This window comes from Centruroides vittatus, unplaced genomic scaffold, assembly GCF_030686945.1.
Source record: "Centruroides vittatus isolate TY-2023 unplaced genomic scaffold, ASM3068694v2 scaffold_2003, whole genome shotgun sequence".
NCBI lineage: Eukaryota > Metazoa > Arthropoda > Arachnida > Scorpiones > Buthidae > Centruroides > Centruroides vittatus.
Genome location: NW_027122686.1, coordinates 152,686 through 170,681, shown reverse-complemented (window position 1 = coordinate 170,681; position 17,996 = coordinate 152,686). Strand labels below are relative to the sequence as shown.

Below are 17,996 nucleotides of genomic sequence, written 5' to 3'. Positions count from 1 at the left end.
TTCAAATGCATCTCTTGATTAATTATTTGATTAACAGAAATAACTTCATAATAAATTATTTGCATATTTCTAGTTTTTGATTTTGACATTCTTGTTCTCTTATACTTTGATCTGTTGTTTGGATTGAAATGTATAGATTACATTTGTAAATTCATTTCACACTGCCAGTTATACAGTTTAATTAATGTATCTTTAACAATGGAAAAATTTAAATAACAAATTTTTTTGCCATCGTTAAGTATGTAGATCCATGCTTAAAGATGTCTTCTTGTTCAACTGTCCCACCTGAGGATAGTCCATTAACTGGGCAGAACCATTGGTGTTATTCAAATTTCACCACTGTTAAAGGTGCATAAATGATGAGTAACCACAATGGCTAGATCACCTTTATTAATGCCAGTTATAATCTATTCTGATCATTAATTTTTGTCATTTTCAGTATGTTTGACATATTTAGTATCAGAATTCTGTTGTTCAACAAAAAAATCTTAGAAACAAAAATCTCATTACTTTACATTCAGATTTTCATATAAAATTTCAAAATACAAGTTCTCATAAATCAACTTTTGAAAAGAATAGTCATTTTCTAAATATCTAATTTTTCATTTCTCTTTAAAATTTTGAGTCTCAGTTCTCAAAATTGATAACGCTAACTTGTCAAAAATTTCTTTTAATATTTTCTTAATTTCACTAAACATTTTCTTTAACCTAAATTATTAAGCATCCATATTACTATTCTAAAATATTTGTATAATTTCAATAAAAAAAAATATTGTAGTCATTTTTGAATAACATCAAATTATTTCAAATTAACTAGCCAATCAATCAAATTATTTATTTTAAATCCTTTTAGATGATGATTATTAAATATAGTAATATAAAACTTTTAAAATATTAATTAATTATTATAATTTGTTATAAATTCTTATTTTCAATTCCTAAAAACTGATTTAAAAAAAATATCTTGTAGTAGAAAATGAAAGAATAGCAAAAACATAAATAAATAATGATCTTTATGTGACATTTTGAATTTAACTAAAGAATAGTAGAATAACAAATTATATATTTATAACAATTAAAAAATATATATATTTATAGAAAATAATGTAAAAAATATATACAAAAAAAAATATTACATCTTCATAAATAAAATAATTTACACTTGTTTTTTTGGAGTTTTATCAACTTTAATATTCAAATTAATAAAACTCCAAGTATATTTCATTTTAGAAAATAATGAATTACATTTTCTAAATCCAGAGTTTAAGTTATTTAAATTTTTCTAAAAGTCAAGTTCATCTTTTACTTGCTTTTTTGAATTCTGAAATTATAGTCAAATGTTTAACCAAATACAATTATTCTAGACCAGGGCTGTCCAACTGGCGGCCCGGGGGGGGGGGTATACGGCCCGCCAAATTATTTTTACGGCCCGCGAGTACATTTTACTATGAATAAATTTATGTTACTAAATTATTATTATTAATAGTAAAATTATTTTACTATGTGAAAATTACGGCCACAATGTTCTCATTAATATATTACGAATATTTTAAAGTTTTCTTTTTAGTGTAAATAAAATATTTTTTTAATTAACATAAACTGACTTTTCATTTATCAACCTTCTTGGCCCCCAAAATGTTTGGTGAAGAAAATATGGCCCGCGAGCTATAATAAGTTGGACAGCGCTGTTCTAGACGTTACTGTTGAATGTATACAATAAATTCCTAATAATTATAAAGTAAAATATAATACTTCAAATTTATAAATATGCATTAAGTGTTTTTTTAAAATGAATTTTTCATACCATTGAACACCACTACCTGTAGGTAACATTTTAAATACTCTTAAAATATCTCCCCTAGCATTTAAAGATTCAGTTCCACTTTCAAAAGGAAACTTTAAAGAAACATCTATATGTGTTTCTATTCCAGGAAACTTTTGATTTTTATCGTAAACATAATCAGTTTGACGGAATTTCTCTGGTAATAACTGATCTTCTAATAACTTGTGTGTCATTTTTCCTTCAAATTTGACATCCCATTTCTGAATATCAAAATTATCATTTTGTGATGAATCCCATCTTCCAATCTTAAAAAGTAATATTTTTACATTAATTAAAAAGAATCATCCAAAAGTCTAATATGAATGCAAAATTTTAAAAAACTATACTCACACAAGATTCTCCATTTTCATTCAATGGAATCATCTTTATTCTTGATAATGTGAGTGTCCATAAGTGTTTAAAATCATTTGAATCTCTCTCAAAATGCATATTCCATGAATATTGTGGAATTTCTATATCAAATATATGAATATCTCTTTGATGATCTTTGTTTCCACTTTTCCAACCATTATATGAAACATTCATAAAAGTCTATTTTGAAAATACAATATTTAACAAAATATGAATTCATTTTCATTCTTTACAAATATAAATTCATATTCATTATTATACTTACTAAACAATTGCCAGATAATTTTTCTGTTACAGTTGAATTTGTATTAATTTTATAACGACCAGGCATTTGAATTCTGTGAATAAGTACTTGCAAAGTTCTTTTGGGAGTTTCAATTGTACTTACAATGTCATGAATCATTTGCCCATGTACAACCTTTGACATCTCTAAATTTGTTTCAAATTGTATCCAAGCTTTTTTATCTGATTCCCAAAATGTACTGGGTAGAATATTAGATGGCCAATTCCAATAGCCTTGCAAACTAAAATTTAAAATTAATTTTTATTTTATATAAATATTAATGTAATATGTTGTTACTGTTTACAAGATAAAAACAATAATAAAAGTGAAGAATTCTATTTATACTAAATAATCTCACTTTTCAACAGATAAAAGTGCTTCCACTTTTGTTGTATGATTTTGAACATTCATTTTTGATATCCATTGGTAAGTGTTATAAGGAGTTTTCAAATCAATAGTTCTTTCTCGTATTTTAGCTATAAATTCTTTGGTTGCACGCCCTCTTCCTTTTGGTATTATTTTTGATTCTATCTTTTCTTTTAACTAAAATAATAATAATAATTAAAATGTAAAATTAAATGTTTAATTGGTTTATATAATTGTAATGTTAATAGCATCAAGAAATTTTTAATGTAAAAGATTTGATACTATCCTGAAATTCAGTATAATTTTATTACTTTATACTATTGAAGACTGTTAATATATTAACATTACAAGAAAAATAATTTTTTAATATAAATGTTTAAATACATAAAAATTTATTCACATAACAAAATTTTAAATTACTAACATTATAATTCATTTCATATTTCTTATTTTTACTGAAATGTAAAATCCAATAATGCTTTATTCCAGTTTCATCTTCATCTTCATCATTAATTATAGAACGTTTTGCAGATATTGTCAAATCTGGTAATTCTGGTATGATTACTTCAAACTGACCTTCTTTTGTTTCCGTATTAAAGTTAAAATCAACATTTGTTTCTCTAGTATACTTTGTGCCTGAAAAAAATTTTATTAATTATAATGAGAATTATTTTATAATCTAAATCAGTGTTTCACAAAGTATTTCCCATGTATATCCTTGGGATATGTGGAGTATATGGCAATTTTCAGCTACATACTACTGACAGAATCATCATTAAGAAAAATATACTTTAGTAACAAATTGTTTTAAAATGTATATACTTTCCAATAAATTATATATATCATACAAATTCTTCTACTCAATTGCTGCATCTGGGTAGTTTTCAAACTCTTTTTTGACAAGTCCTTGTCAAAAAAGAATAACTTAGTACTTATGAAAATTTAAAGATGAGTATCACAGATGTCAAAACTTTGGAAAACACTGATCTAAATTAGATGGCACTAACCTTGAGCTTTGAATTTTAATTTGAAATCATATATATTTCTATCATTTGTAGGCGGATTAAATATTTGTAATTTGTAATATTGCAAATCTCTGAAATAAAAATATAATACTATGAGAACATATTAAATGACTTATAATTATAATACATTGTTATACTGTATTCTTGAATATTTCCCAGTTTATTTAAAAAAAGTAAATAAATAAGTAAACTTTAATTTAATATTTTCTATTATTAATTAAAATTCATAAAATTATATAAATATTATCAAATCTTATTTGAACTGTAAAAGTTGAAATTTTAATTATATTCATTTTTAATATTCAAATTTTCATTTTCATTTTTAATATTAAAATGTAAAAGTAATTACATTTTAATATTAAAAATAAAACATCGTTAAATGAAACAAATAATTCAACACATCTTTACTTATCATATGGCTGAGCAATAAATTTCTCTTCAATTCTGCCAGTCATAAAAACTGATAGTTTCATTTCATCAGGAATTTTTGGATATGTTTTATAATGACAAAATTTTACACCAAGCAGCTCATTAAAATCCTCAGAAGTACAGCGAGTTTCCTCTTTTCTTTCAAACTTCCTATCGGGAATCTCTTTATATATACCATGTTCAATTTGATGATTTGTACGACTGAAATGACACAAGGAATATTTCACTAAAACTAATATAAGAATGCATTATTAAAAATATGCACATAAAAAATACAATAAATTTATTATTACTAAATTAAAAACTGAATACATAGTTCAATAAAAAAAGCATATAAAATATTTATATCAACTTCTCATACAGAAAATCTATTTACAAACCATTTTCTAAAAAATAGAATTAAAATAAAATTACACAGGTCTGCAAATTTTCAGTAAACAAATATTTTTTGCAAAGTAGCAATTGACTTTTATGTTTTTTGATATGCTAATTTCAAATATGCCATTCGTTTTTGTCCATCATCTAACAGTTTTTTGAAAATTGCGTTTGAAAATTTAGAAAAATAACGCTTTATATATCATGTAAATACATTTCTAGGAAGTAAAACAAAGTACAGTAGACCCCCCTATAACACAGGCTCATACAAGACGGATTCGTATAACACGGCGGAAAAATTGCGATTGTGTTCGTCTAACATGCTAAAAGAGGCTCGTATAACATGGTAAAAGAATGAGACAGATTGTCATGGCCGACTTGTGTCTCGACAGGATTGGTTGAATCTGGACCAATAGTGGACATTGCACAAACTGTTGAGTTTAAACGAACAGAGGACCTACTAAAACACATTTATTATTCAATGGCCATAAAAATTATATTTCTATTAATGATGTCTCCAAAGTTCAGGGAATTTTTTGCAGAAAGAATAACTTATCAGGAAACGCATCTGTCATTCAATGAGTTGCTCTGCAATGAAAACAAGCTTAAGCAATGGCGTCTTTGAATGGTGTGCACTCATGTCAGTAAGTATTTCTACAATTTTTTTTGTTTATAGCATAGTTTATATGGATTATTCCCAAAAAATTATACGTGTTTTGAAAATGTTCGAGTCAAATTAGTCTAGAATTGATTAATTTTATGGAAGAAAACCTTTCAAACAGCCGTACCCCCTAAACTGCACAAGTGCCAGGCTGTGAATGGCTCATGTATTTGTAAAATCTAAGTGACTCGTACAACACGGAATTCATATAACACTGAATGTATCTACTGTGTTATAGGGGGGTCTACTGTAATAAGTAAAAAGTTTTGTGTGAAAAATTACTTTAATACTCACATATATATTTAGAATCTTCATTACTGATTCGTTTACTGTCATTAGTACAAAAGCATATGATTCTGGATATTCAGTAATGGCCACATAAAGTCAAGTTTCTAAGGCTTTGTAGTACCTTTTTCTTTTGTGTTGAAAACTCTGTGTGGAAGCAGATCTTCTGTGTGTAACTTGTGGCTGTTCTTTATGTAGCGACCAGCAGTAATCTGCTATCATGTTCTTGTTCCATCTACCTTGGTATCTGCATTCCATCTGTTTAATGTCTTGGTGAAATCTTTCACCATGTTCCTCACTAATGGCACCAAGATTTTCAGGAAAATAGTCCAGATGACACATCAGGAAACAAACTTTTAAGCTGACAGAACATCCTAATTTTTTAAAATTTTCAAGCATAATTTGTACAATTTATTTGAAGTTGGGATCCTTATAATTTCCCAGAAATTTATTAACAACTTCTTTAAAAGAGCTCCAAGCTTCCTTTTCAACATTTGTCTTACATGCTTCAAATTTTTCGTCCTTCATAAGTTTTCAAATATCTGGACCCACAAAGACACCTTCCTTCACTTTGGCCGCAGATAATCCAGAAAATGCATGAAGCAAGTGCTTGAGCCAGTTTCCCTTACAAGACCTCCCAGAAGGCATTTCCCCTTGCGTAACATCACACACCAGAGAAGGCAACAGAGAACCACTCTGGTCGTAACTTTCCCCAGGATACATGCCTTACTAACCACTTATTAACATGCACCAGGTGCTTGCCAACGTCAGGATTTCTGATATGGCACACAGAGAGAGAGATGTAGAGATATTGTGATGTATTTAAAATCAAGTATACAAAGTTGGGGATAGAGGCAAACTACATATTCCAACAAGACAATGATCCAAAGCACACAGTATGTTGCAAGGTAATGTTACTATAATTATTGAAAACACCATCCAATCTCTGGGGCATAAATTCAGACAAAAATCTATGGACAATTTTGGACAAACAAGTCCAAAGAATCAAGTATACTTCAAACTCACCATTAACAAATGCATGGAATTACTTAAGTAGGAATGTTACAAAGAATTCTTGTAGATTCAATGCCTAGATGACTTAAAGCCATAATTTATGCAAATGGACTTCATACAAGTATTAGTTTAGGTATTATCTATATTTGTAATGAAATAAAAATCATCAATAAAATTGTATGAATACTTTTTTGATCTGTAGGATTTTTCATTTTTTGCATTTTTATATAAGTAAAATTTGATTTAAAATAATTTGTTTACAGTAGACATCAGTGCTGGCACTCCCATAAGTAAAAGGAAAAGAAACACTAGTAAATTTTACAAGTATATTTTCCTTATTGAAATTTATTTTTTATTTATATTGTGTCATGTGTTCTATTTCTTTATCATTTATGAATTAACAGTCACATAAGGAATTTTATTGAATTCACATTAAAAATTTTTTTATCCATTTAACTCTGCTCCTTCAAGATTAAATCTTGAGTGTGCCACTGGTAGACATTTATTTTAACAACTGATTACATCTACTTAGTTCTTGTAATGATTAATTTTTTGTTTCTGAAATACCCATAAAAAGTATGATGTACAGATTTTTTTTTACCACTGTTTAGGTGAATAGCTATAAATCTACTTAAGTTGTGTAATAAAGCAGTGTTTTAAATTTAACATTTATCATGATGTTATTTGAAATCAAGTTATCAAAAGTATCACTTTTTTGTATGACAAAATATAAGTAAATACTATTATGATCATTTTAAGCAAGAGATACACTTATTAAGAAGAGTATAAGACATAATATTTCACATTACAATTTTAACTAAAAAGTATATTTAATAATATATTTTTTAAGCACTAGTAATAACATAACACTGATTCAATGTTAAAAGAATGAGCCAATGAGCCATAATAGTGTATGTGCTAATGCCTTTCCTGATGATAATAATAAAAGTGTAGTAATATTTCATACTTTTATTAATTATTTTTTAAATATACTTTTGTATCTTGATAAGGCACAAAAAATTATTAGTAAGCTATTTCTTTGAGGTTATGCATTATACTGTTATATTGTAGCGCTTCGCCGCTATTAACTATATGTATTTTTTTTTTGTTCGATTGTTCTATTTATATGTTTGTTTTTTCGTTTATGTCGCGTCGCGTATATGTTGTTGTATCAGGTTTTAGATGTGACGCACAGCCATTTTGTTGTGTACCGTACCGTCTGTTGTCGTCATTGCTGTACCGTGGTTTTTGATTGGCTATTTGGAGGATCACGTGGGAGGAAAAGAAAAAGCTCCCGGATGGTGGGAGATATAAACGGGTGACTTCCACGTGTCGAGGCATTTTTCATTTTTCTCTTTCGTGGATCGGGGATCTAGAGCGGTGAAGAGACGAGAGAAAGGATTCGAAGCAGAGCAGCCGATCAGGAAGAAAAAAAAACAAGAACCAGCGAGAAGAATCTCATTTCGTAACAACGTGTCCCACGAAATACGGCGATGGTATCTACCATCTTGTAAATGTTTGTATAGTTTTTTAAGGTTTAATCGCGTATTAGTTTTAGTCTCGCGATTAATTACTGTTGTAATCATAGTGTTATTGTCATCCTTAATTTTGTTAAGAACGCTGTTTGCCTGTTTAAATCAGGCAATCAATTCCCTTTTTTTTTGTGTGTGTAATTAATAAACCTTTGTTTGTTTATCTATACGCTTCTACCGACTATTCATTTCCACTTCCTTTCATACCCGCAAACCACGTGCTTGCGGAGTCTACAATATTTTATATTTATTTATACTTTTTTATATTAATATATATATTTAATTTACATAAAATTTTTTATTTATACAAAAACAAATAATACTTACTAGAATTCTGTATACTTTTGTTCTTGTTTTGGTTTATGAAATATTATTTCATGTAAATGACGACGATCAGAATGATGAAGAGTAAATACATAACTAAGAGAAGTGTGCATGGATGTATTTGCTTGAACTCCAATTTGTGTCACCATTGGAAAATCAAGAATCATACGATTCTGTAGAGTGAATTCCTCACTATAAAACAAAACAAAAAGAAAATGAATAAAAAGTAAATTATTATTTAAATTTTTAAAATTAAATTTATCAACTTTTAAAGTGTAAAATAATAAATATAATAAAATTTATATATTTGATATTTATTGTTCATATAAATTTATATAATGGTTATCTTCCCACAGAAACTAGCTTTTTGAATCAACACTAAATATAGTAAGATCATAAAATTTTTATTATAGCAGATGATCAGTATTCACAAGCAGAAATATGAAATGATCATACAATCTAACCTAATATCTGATGAAGCATTTCTCGCTAATATTTTTTCCTGAAGTATGAATTCAATTGCAAATATACAAATTACATAAGTTATATACTTATCTCATTTTTTTTATACAGCATTACAAAAAATTCTTACATTCTTACAAATATTTAATAGCAGTTATGCTGTTAATATATAATTAAGTACGAAGTAAACAAAACATTTATCTTTTATTTTTAATTCTTTGAGAAAGTTTTTTTTTTCATTTATTACATTAACATTATCTATGAATTTTAATCAATTAAATAAACAAATAAATATGAATTTAATATATTACAGTCACTGTCACCAAATTTGATCCATATTCTTTCAGATATGTATATTATATTATTTTTAGCACAGTATCCTGGGCTAAATTTGTTTTCAATTTTTTAAATCTCTATACAATTATAAACAACTCAATGAAACCTAATACATTATAATAAAGCACCAACAATTCTCGTATGACATCAGGCTATATAACGGCTATAATAATAATAAATTACTAATAAATTTGACCCAAGAGGGGAGCATTAAGTGCCATCTCATATTAAATTTAATAATTATAATTAAATTAATAATTTTAGATTAAACTGGAAGAAAAGAATCAACTCGGAGTATGACAGGAACCCACAACTGCAACTTACTGTGCAGATTCATTGCCAATTATGCTACCCAGACTTCCAGTCCAATCTCCTCTTCCAGTATATATAACAATACAGTAGAGTCCTGCTAGTCCAAACACCGCTAATCCAAATTTCGGTCAATGGAGAGGAAATTTTTTAACTTGCAAAATAAATATTTTTTTGTACTTTCCAGTTAAATTTAAATGGTATTAATGGTTTAAAAACATTTAGAATTCCACAAAAAGAAGAAAAAAATTTGCATTTTATTGTAGTACTGTATTAATACTGTACAAAATTAATAAATCAGTGTTCGACATGATCTATTAAAACAGCAGATCTATACAGTACTTACACACAAAAACAGGAACAAAAGTCATTTTTCAAAAATGACAAAATCTGTTTATTTCTTTTGATGTAATGATGAAAGTTGGTTAGAAGATGCTATGTTTCACCACTGCCTCATAAACATGCAATCTGCAGGTGAAGTGCTGGGATATTGTTAAAGCGAAGTCAAGGGCCACTGCCACGTCTGCATGTGGCACAAGTTGGTCCGCAGTACCACCGAGCTTGCCATCATTCTCTGCTTTACTGTTTGTTTCTGCATTATTTCAATTATTCGGCTAATCCAAACAGGGCTCAGTCCCAATTAGTTCAGACTAGCAGGACTCTATTGTATTATATGTTATATTAAATTATTATATATAACAATATAACAATGTTATATATACTTTTTTTGTTTTAACTCTTTCTGCCCTGAGGGCATTAAGAGGTCCTTTTTTAGCAAGCCCATTATGGGTTCAGCTAGGCCCACAATAGGACAGATAGGTGATGAGAGATAGGGCCCAACATATCCGGATGGACCATCCTCTAAAATTTCCTGGGAAGTTTTTGACCAGTTCAGATTTGATCCCAGGTATAGGACAGATAGGTGATGAGAGATAGGGCCCAACATATCCGGATGGACCATCCTCTAAAATTTCCTGGGAAGTTTTTGACCAGTTCAGATTTGATCCCAGGTCCCCAGAGCAGTATACTGCCACCTTAATCGCTCGGCCATCCAGCCTGTTATATATATATATATATATATATATATATACACTGGAAGAGTAGGTCAGATCAGAGGTCCAGGTAGCGTAATTGGGAACGCATCTACACGGTAAGCAGCAATTGCAGGTTTGTGTCCCACTCTGGGTCGATTCTTTTCTTCTAATATTTCTGGCCATTTTCTTAAGATCTTTTCTTCTAGTTTAATCTAAAATTATTTAATTTAATTATAATTATTAAATTTTATATGAAATGGCACCTAATGTGTCAAACTAGTCAACTCTACGGTCAAATTTTTTAGTAATTTATTATTATTATAGCCATTATGTAGCCCAATATCATATGGCAGTTGCTGGTGCTTTATTAAATCTCTGTAGCATATAGAGAATTTAGTATATAAAATTATTTACCTATACAGAATGTGAAAATTTTCAGTTCGTTCTCCAGGACTAACATTGGCATCAATTTTTACACGAGGAGATATAATATAAGTACAGTTAGTTGTCCAATTGAGTGGTAATCCCATCATTGTTGGTACTAAATGATAAGCTTCAATTAATCTTAAAGGACGTGTAATGTTATATGTTATACCCTTATGCAAGGATTGTACAATATCTTGATTAGCCATCCATTGATACTGCTTGGCAAAATAGGAGAATATACTGTTAAGTGAAACGAAACCTAGTTCATTACCTTAAAAAATAAAATGAATTAAATAAACTTTTATAATAATTTTAAAAAAAAACAATTTTTATATAAATATAAAAATATCTAATGTAAAGTATCTAATCTAATCTAATGTAGTTGGTACTATTTATTCACAACAACATTAGAAGAAATCTTATAGTTATTATTAGGGATATATTGAATATTGATGTTGATATTATAATTGTGAACTATCAACCATGTTTTAATAATCAGTACTGGAAAATAATATAAAATAATCAGTTGATTACAAAATATTTTTAATAAAAGTAAAAAAAATATATATATTATATTAAATAAAAAGTCCATGAGAATTGTAATTTTCATTTATCATACAATAAATTTCAAAAGTATTCAATAAAAATATTTATATTTTTGATTTCATTTAAAATATTTTGAATGATAATCATTTGATGTTCAAAATGATTTTATAATTTCAGGAGATTTTACAACATTAATCATTTTAGCAGTTGAGAAAATAAGAGAAAATTAGCAACATATTATCTTAACGGCATCATTTATTTTCATTACATTTAAAATAGTGTAAAATAACATAAATTATATCACAAAACTGCAACTATTTTTATACTATTACTTTTTTCCATAGTTTTAATTAATTGTGTTTATTCCAGGAATTATATAATTCTTAAATCAAAATTGAAATGAAAAAGTATGGGTTCTTTATTTTTGATTCTCTCCACCCGTGGACACTAAAAGCTGCTTTCAGACTGTTAGACATCACAGAATGACAGATTTGCCATTCTGTGTTGTTGTCAATGCCTTTATGATTGTTCTGCGCAATCACCAGACTCATTTGTTCAAGATCTGGGGTGATAGGTGCAGTCACCCCAGATCTTCAACAAATTCAAAATTTGGTTGCCTTTGCTCTCATTAAAGTCAACCAACTGCAAGATCCACAACATGTAGTAAATTTGTTGCATATGTTTTTTTGTCTTAAAAAATCGAGGAAAATTTAACTTTAAATGTTCACAATGGCCTAAATAGGGATGTCCAAGTGGTGAGGGAAAGATTGTTTTATATTTTATTACAAAATGGTGTCAGCTGGCAACTTACACAAGTCTTGACATGTCTAAGATGGACCACCAATAAAAATTTCTGGGCTTCTTGCCCATTTGAATTCAATCCAGGTCCCAAGAGTAGTAGAAATATGTCTTAACCACTCAGTCATTCAGCTGTCAAAGAAAGTAAGACTAACAAGTAAATGATTTTCTTTCAATACCGACAATTCGTTTTTTAACATAATAATTTCTCCATCTGTCAGGAGATTGTATACATTCTGGGTGTTTTGCAGTTCTCTCAACAGTTTCAAAATTGTGTTTAGATGCTCAGTTACACAGCTGATAAACTGTAAGCAATTTGCCCTATTGCTGTTACATGCATATATAGTCATTACAAATGCAATTAAATACAGTAAAACTGTTCAAACACAAAGAACAAAAGTGCATTGATACACATGTCATTAACTGAGCTATTATCCATTAGTAAATTACTGTTATTTATCCCTGTCAACAAATATTGATATTTATCATTGACAACTAATATCAATATTCATCATTAATAACAAATACTAATATTCAACATTGTCAATAAAAGTCAATATTTTATTGATTTTGGTATTTTGAATTCTAAACTTTAAAATTTATCAGTTTCATATATATAAGTTTTTGGCACAGTATGGGCATTGATCTATAAGGGACAGATAGCACAAATCCCCCAATTCTTTGTATTGGTAAATTTCCCCTTCCCAACATATTATTATTTTTATACCATACTATAAAAATCAGGAATAGTAATGGGTACTGTACATAATAGATACATGTATTTTATAGCTATTCAAATCTGAGAAATTTTTCTTACTCATTGTTATTAGTCAATCCTTTCCAATATACATAAAAATCAACTCTGATAGGAAACAGCACAGATGGTGAGCAATTCAGCAAAACAGCCATTCTATTTTTCTCAGCCCAATAATGCAGCCTTTTTCAAACCCCATCAGTTGTGCATAATGTCTTTGATTGTTTTGCACAGCTAAATGTTTAGTGTTCAAAAACCTCCAAACAACAAGAACACAAAAAATTCTAGATATGGTGAGCCTTTCAAGCTTTTTATAGCCAAAAACTGCTATTCCAGTATGCCTGCTAGAATAGAAATTTAAAGGCATTCTGGTGGTAATACCTGGTGTAAAACAAGCCACAATTGTAATCATTTACATTTCTATCTGAGATATAACCATATGCCAAGTTTTGCAATAATCAGATAATTCTATTTAGGTATGTAACAATATCTATATATTAATTTTTTGTTTAGTAGCAATTGAAAAAAAAAAAAGCTAAAATGCTTCATTGAAATATAACATGAAAATATTGTATTTCTCTCCCTACTGAAAAATTCTCTCATTTGTCGAGTGTAATACACAAGTATGAATAGTGATTTTTTGGATTTTAACTTTCTCTTATGATATGTGAATTAGAGAACAGCTATATACGTATTTATTATAATTAGACATTTATAAACTTTATATTTTTTAAATATTTTACAATATAATATTCATTTGAAAGAAACATAACACATAAATTGCATTTTAAGTTTACTCACCAAACATCTTGAAATATATTTCTAATGATGGTTTTTGTTTTGCATTCACTTCAAGAAATTGTATGACCAATTTCCTTAAATTTTCTGCAACTTTTTGATCAGGATATACAAAAGATAATCTCTCACTCCCATAACTAGATACTATAGGAATAAGTCCTTTTATGCCTAATTTCTGGACAATTTCAACAAAATTGTTTACCGACCAACGTGCATAATTTATATCTATATCAGCAAGCTGTCTCCTTAACCAAATTCCAAATTCTTCCCAATCTATTGCAAAATAGAAAAGTTTTAAAATTAAATACTTCATATTTTATCAAAAGTAATATATCATTTAATATTAACTTACTTTTGAGTGATATTCCATATTCAAATAAATTATAATATTTACTAAAAAATTTCACTGTATAATTTAATGAAGATGAATAAGGTAAAGCACTGAGAGCTTCAAATATCAGTTTTTGATCAATTTTTGACCCAAATTCTTGAATTTCTTTAGGTAAGAAGTGTAAATTAAAGAAAGAAGATCGCTGATAAGATTGAGAGTGATGAAGAAGATTACAGTGAATTTCATCAAGGCTTATGTTATTTTCTTCTAATTTTTCTTTAAGCCTGTGAGGGAAACTGTTAAATAAAAATTAAAGTTAATTTTAAAAATATACTGAAGAAATAAAGACTGTAGCATAAAAACAATTTATGAAGAATCTAAACTTATTTTTAATAAAGTTAATGCTGCTTCTTAACTTGGAATTTAATTATATTTGTGATAAAAAAAAAATGAATAAAAAATATGTTTTAACAACGAAATTGCATAGAAGTAAGCAAAATTGATACTCTCAAAATTAATATTAACAAACACAAATAAAATGTAAATACAGTACAGTAACAATTATCCGAATACCGATCAACCGAAACACTGGTTAACCGAAAGCATTCAAGTCGACAAATTCAAATTTCCGCTAGTGCTGTGGTATTGCAGCACTCTCCCCCTCTGCCAACCTAAACTGTAGGCCTACTTTAATGTACTAGATTATGTAAGGTATGTATTTTTAAGATGTGTGATACAAATTATATACAGTACAGTTTTGTGTTTAATATATTAATATAATGTGTTTAATGAACAGTTATCCAAACACCCCAGTCCCAAATTGTTTTGGATAATCGATGCTCTACTGTACAAATATACTTTCTCCCCCTCTAAAAAATTTTGAAAAGAACAAAATTTTAAATAAATCAATACTGAGATATACACTATAAATTGTTCTTTACACTTCAATATAGATTGAAATACATGTCATACTACAGATATATCCATATTTCAATAATTTTTCTAAAAATTTAAAAAAGAAATGGATTATTCAGACTTCAAAGGAAAACATCTGAACAAAAAAGTTTAACATTATTGTAAGGAGTCAAAGTCCGATCATTATTTTATTTTTAGTTGTTTTCTTTTCTGAGACATTTTTATGTTTTAAGGATGGAAACTTTCAAGAAACCCTCCAAAATATACTGAATTCAAAATTAAGACCAACGAATATTTATTTACATAAGTGACTGATTCCATAACACTTAAATATGTAAATAGTATAGTGTGAAATTACACTTGTAAGCAGATAAAAGCTGACACACCTGTTCAATGGTGTGGTGTAGCTCCCAAAAGTGGCCTTCCTTGAACCGAATTGTCTGGCATTCTTTTGATAAAGCGATTAACTCTTAAGAGGTGTATTCTTTGCTTTTTATTTGATATTGATAGAGATTTAATTAATCATATGTCCCAAGCTAAAAAAAATTTCTTTTATTGATTGATTGTTTTTTTTGCTTGTACATAATTGATCTTGACTAGTTTTTGAATAATTGAAATATATATTTATTACTAGCTTCATGTTTATAATCATTGTTGTGTGGTCTAAAGATCACGTGTTCTATTGCATGATCCTTGGATGGGCTGCAGGGTAAAGAAAGGATGGGCCGCATTTTCGGAAAAAAAAAAGAAAGAGAGAGGGAGATTGCGTATGCTCAACAGAAGAAGAAGGAGTTTTTCGGAAGAAAGAATGGAGAGAGGACGTGTAGACGATAGAGTCGCGAGATTGTTTTTTTGTGTGTGTTGTTTCTTTTGTTTTAGTGTCTGTTATAGCAAAGGGACAGAGTAGTGATTGGAAGGACTAAAATAAACTTTAAGTTCCTTGCATTGGAGTCATAGAGTGTGTGATTTATTTCTTTGAAGTTTCTTTTTGTTTTGTTCCTGCACGGGGAATACTCTAAAGATCAAGTACTTTCCCACAGTTGTTTATATATTAATAAATATTATTGTGGATTTTTGCTTATATAAGTGTCATTTTTCAATCATTGTATTTTGCTTGCCTGTTAAGTCCAAGCTTGGTACTTGGTAAAACCCTAATTTTGTTTAACCCTGCTTTTTTGTGTTGCATGGTATGTTAAATCACTTTTTAAGTGTGATGTATCAAACAGACATTTTCAAAATAACTTTATTAATTTTTTTGTTGTTGTTTTCTTTCAATAACTTTTGGATTTAATCAATTGGCATTGAATTTTTCTGAGCTATACTAAAGTTATAAATTAATTAATGTATTATTAATTTTAACAAATTTGGCTGAAACTATATTAAAATATAACATAACAGTAAAACAATCTAAATAAATTTTTAATTTGATTAACTATTTCAAGTAGCAAACATCAACAGAGTGAAATTAAAATTCAGAGTGAAACTCCAGAAAGTAGATATTTATATTATTTTTAATAATTTATAAATTAATTTATTGCAAAATTATTTGTCTTACAACAGCCTGGAAAAGTCTAGTGGTATTAAACTATGTTTAACTAAAAATTTTAGGCTAAATTAGTTTTGATATTTGGGACACAATTTTCAAATTACAGACCTATACATTCCCACTGTTGCCTGTCTGCTGTCTGCCCATCACTCCTTCATTAATCTTGAGAACAGAGTAGACAGATGAAAATTGAGACTCGATATGGAAATCACCTGACTTTTGGTTCCAGTATGAACCAAAAGTCAGATGATTTCCAATCATAATTTTTAACTTACTATATAGAGCATTAAATTTGGTATAAAATCGATCCTTACCTGCTGCACTAAAGTTATAATATTTATTTAGCTATAGTGATATAAAGAATCACAAAGTTTAAAATATGCTTAATTGGCACTCAATAACTTACACTAAGTATCATTTTCTAAAATAGTTTTAGGCAAACAAATCCATCATCAGAAGAAATAGCAATCTGAATAAGACTGTTGTTTCTCCTAATAATGGGTTGATTCCCTGAAAATATTTTAGAAAATGATACTTAATGTAAGTTATTGAGCTCCAATTAAACATATTCTTAAGTTTACTAGTTTTAAAACTAATACACTTCAATTAATTAATTAGGGATTAATTAATCAAATATAATTCTAGTTTTTTTTGGAATTGGTAGATTAATCATCAATAGTAAGTTTGGAAACTTAAATATGTTTATATCCATTTTCATTTCACGCATCTCTTCAACATACTTCATGAAATGTGATTCACATGTTAAATAAATAAATAGTAAAATAATAATTTCTCTTTTCTTTGATATTTCTTAAAATAAATGTGAATCAAGTACAATTATAATATAACTATAAAAGTGATATTATTCTCAATAGGTCATATTTAATAATGATTTTTAAATAAATTTTAAAATTATAATAGTAAAAAACTTAAAAATACTAAACTTAAAATATTAAATTTAAATTTTATTTTTCTGTAACAACTAACCTTCTCCTATTTGATCCATGGTTTTCTTCCAATTTTTGAATATCTGATGCTATATAACATTTAATTTGACTGCTCTTCTCTTCTCTAAGTAGTATAGCTATGTCCTGAGCTAATTCATCATCACTGAATAGATGAACTAAAATATCATATGCAGCAAGTCTAACTGCAACTGATTGTGTATTATCTTTCATTAAATAAATAAGTTTCTTATGTATATAATTAGTTGGCTTCATTTTAAACATTGCCTAAGAATGTAAAAGCTTTTG

At 27.9% G+C, this 17,996-nt stretch overlaps 1 protein-coding gene across 1 annotated transcript in view; it reads right to left on the bottom strand.

The window, feature by feature from the left end:
- LOC136987425 (uncharacterized) overlaps positions 1 to 17,996 on the bottom strand; it is a 75,502-nt gene that overhangs the window by 26,130 nt on the left and 31,376 nt on the right. Inside the window, exons 13-24 of the mRNA XM_067285160.1 lie at positions 17,731 to 17,975; positions 14,304 to 14,578; positions 13,955 to 14,224; positions 11,044 to 11,326; positions 8,492 to 8,680; positions 4,277 to 4,498; positions 3,851 to 3,939; positions 3,268 to 3,479; positions 2,836 to 3,020; positions 2,460 to 2,718; positions 2,174 to 2,374; positions 1,805 to 2,088 (exon numbers count right to left, since the gene is read on the bottom strand). Of these exons, the coding sequence (XP_067141261.1) occupies positions 1,805 to 2,088; positions 2,174 to 2,374; positions 2,460 to 2,718; positions 2,836 to 3,020; positions 3,268 to 3,479; positions 3,851 to 3,939; positions 4,277 to 4,498; positions 8,492 to 8,680; positions 11,044 to 11,326; positions 13,955 to 14,224; positions 14,304 to 14,578; positions 17,731 to 17,975 (2,714 nt within the window). The remainder of the gene's footprint in view (positions 1 to 1,804; positions 2,089 to 2,173; positions 2,375 to 2,459; positions 2,719 to 2,835; positions 3,021 to 3,267; positions 3,480 to 3,850; positions 3,940 to 4,276; positions 4,499 to 8,491; positions 8,681 to 11,043; positions 11,327 to 13,954; positions 14,225 to 14,303; positions 14,579 to 17,730; positions 17,976 to 17,996) is intronic.